Source organism: Biomphalaria glabrata, chromosome 2 (genome assembly GCF_947242115.1).
Source record: "Biomphalaria glabrata chromosome 2, xgBioGlab47.1, whole genome shotgun sequence".
NCBI lineage: Eukaryota > Metazoa > Mollusca > Gastropoda > Planorbidae > Biomphalaria > Biomphalaria glabrata.
The window spans coordinates 2,029,448-2,031,553 of NC_074712.1; the positions used below are offsets into that span (position 1 = coordinate 2,029,448).

The 2,106-nt window shown below is 39.8% G+C and overlaps 1 protein-coding gene across 1 annotated transcript; it reads left to right on the top strand.

The window, feature by feature from the left end:
• Positions 1–830: 830 nt before the first annotated feature.
• On the top strand, positions 831–1,865 carry LOC106063210 (FMRFamide receptor-like). The gene has a single exon (XM_013221522.2). It carries the CDS (start codon positions 831–833, stop codon positions 1,863–1,865), a length of 1,035 nt encoding a protein of 344 aa, XP_013076976.2.
• Positions 1,866–2,106: the final 241 nt, after the last annotated feature.

Sequence of the window (2,106 nt, forward strand, 5' to 3'; positions counted from 1 at the left end):
ACAAGCATGATTAAATTAACACGTAGGATAGGCGTAGGACGTAATTATCTTCTCTTTTGAAGTAACGTCTGTAATTTATAAGATTAGTATGATAATGTAAACTTTGTTTTTTAAAAGAAGACTAGTTCTGCTTTTAAGTGTTACTATGCATGTTTTCATCATTTTGGGTTGAATCTAAAGGTAGTATAATTTGAGTGTACGGCTAACCTGAAGGGTCAGAGTCATCATTTTTGTCATCTTTTTCCACAATTCTTAGTATTATTTTAATTTTTTTCAAGGATAGAAAATTTTAAAAGTTAAAAAGTAAAAGTTATAAAACAAATCTTATATTTAAAGCTAAGATTTGCACATATCAATATGGCTCGTTAACACAGCTGATAGACCGTCGCTCACATAACAGTAATATCGAGGGTACGACACATTTTCCTTCCTCTACAGGATGAAACGCTGAGGCGCGGTGGCTGCGCGGTAAAGCGCTTGGCTTCCGAACCGGGGATCGAATCCTGGTGTAGATTGGGATTTTTAATTTCGGAATCTTCGGGCGTCTCTGAGTCCACCCAGCTCTAATGGGTACCTGACATTAGTTAGGGAAAAGTAAAGGCGGTTGGTCGTTGTGCTGGCCACATGACACCCTTGTTAATCGTGGGACACAGAAACAGATGACCTTTACATCATCTGCTATATAGACCACAAGGTCTGGAAGGGGAACTATTTTATATGGAACGGTATACTATATTATGATTGTTCAGTTTAATGTATTATTTAAACATAAAGTAAGACTTGTTTTTTTTTAAATGAATATTATTCGTTTTTCAGTCACATTCTCTACCATGGCTTATCTCAACGTCTCACGTCAGCCGCAGGAAGTGTTGTATCCTAGCAACGATATACAAATGACAGAATCATTTCCGTTAACCTTGTTTATTTTAATCAACAACACCTGCGTCTCTTCAATCATCGGACTTCTGGGACTAGTCGCCAACGTCATCAACTTGATAGTCTTCTACCGCCATGGTTTAAACAGTTCTATCAACATCAGTTTCTTTGTCATGGCCATCACCGACATTTTGTCCATCGTCTTTGTCCTAGGGGCCAACCTCTGTTTCAATCCATATATTGACCAGTGGAAAGTTCCGGTCATGTTCGCTGAGGTTTACTACATCGCAGGAGCCTGGCCCTCGGGCGCGTCAGGTCGTATCACGCTGTACATAGCTGTCTACATCACAGCAGAGAGATGCCTGTGTATCTTGTTCCCATTAAAAGTGAAGACTTTAATAACTCCGATACGGTCAAAAGTTGCGATGGCTTTTATCGTCGTGGTCAACACGTTGACTCTGGTTCCGGAGTATTCGTCCATTTACTTAGCCTGGCGATACGACAGCGTCCGAAATGAGTCAGTGCTCGGCGCGTCTTTCACGAGCAGCAGACCCCAGACTCAAGGGGTCACTTTTCTCCTGCACGTGTTTCTCATGGTCATCGGACTCTTCTCCGTCATGGTCCTGACCTCCCTCTTGGTCATTCATCTCCGACGTCAGACAAAATGGCGGATGAAGAGCAGCAGCTACGCCAAGCAGCAAGCAGCGTACTCGTCACGTGACCGGAAGTCGCAAGCGCTTGTGATAGTGGTGGCATCGTCAGTGGTCGTCTGCTACATACCACTAGTCTGTGCTTCGCTGGTCAGTGTGTTTGAGCAGCAGTTTGCTATCGGAGGAAAATATTCCAGCATTTTTGTTAACACTTGGGGCACGATCTTTATCTTTGGAATGACCAACTCCAGTTCTAACATCTTGATTTATTATAAAATGAATTCTAAGTTTAAAAGTACACTGAAGGAACTGTTTTATGCAACTAGACTTTGCCTGTGAATTTGACTTTATTTTTTCATTTCGAATTTTTTAAAAATTATTTTGTTGTTTTGTTTTGACATTTTGTCTTTGGATGCATTTATAGATAAATAGACAGATAGACAGATTGGCAAGTCGATAAATACACAAATAGAAAGATTGACAAATAGATATAAATTGATATATAGATATGGATAGATACTTAGATTTAGATTGATACATATAGATAGATAGATAGATAGATAGATAGATAGATAGATAG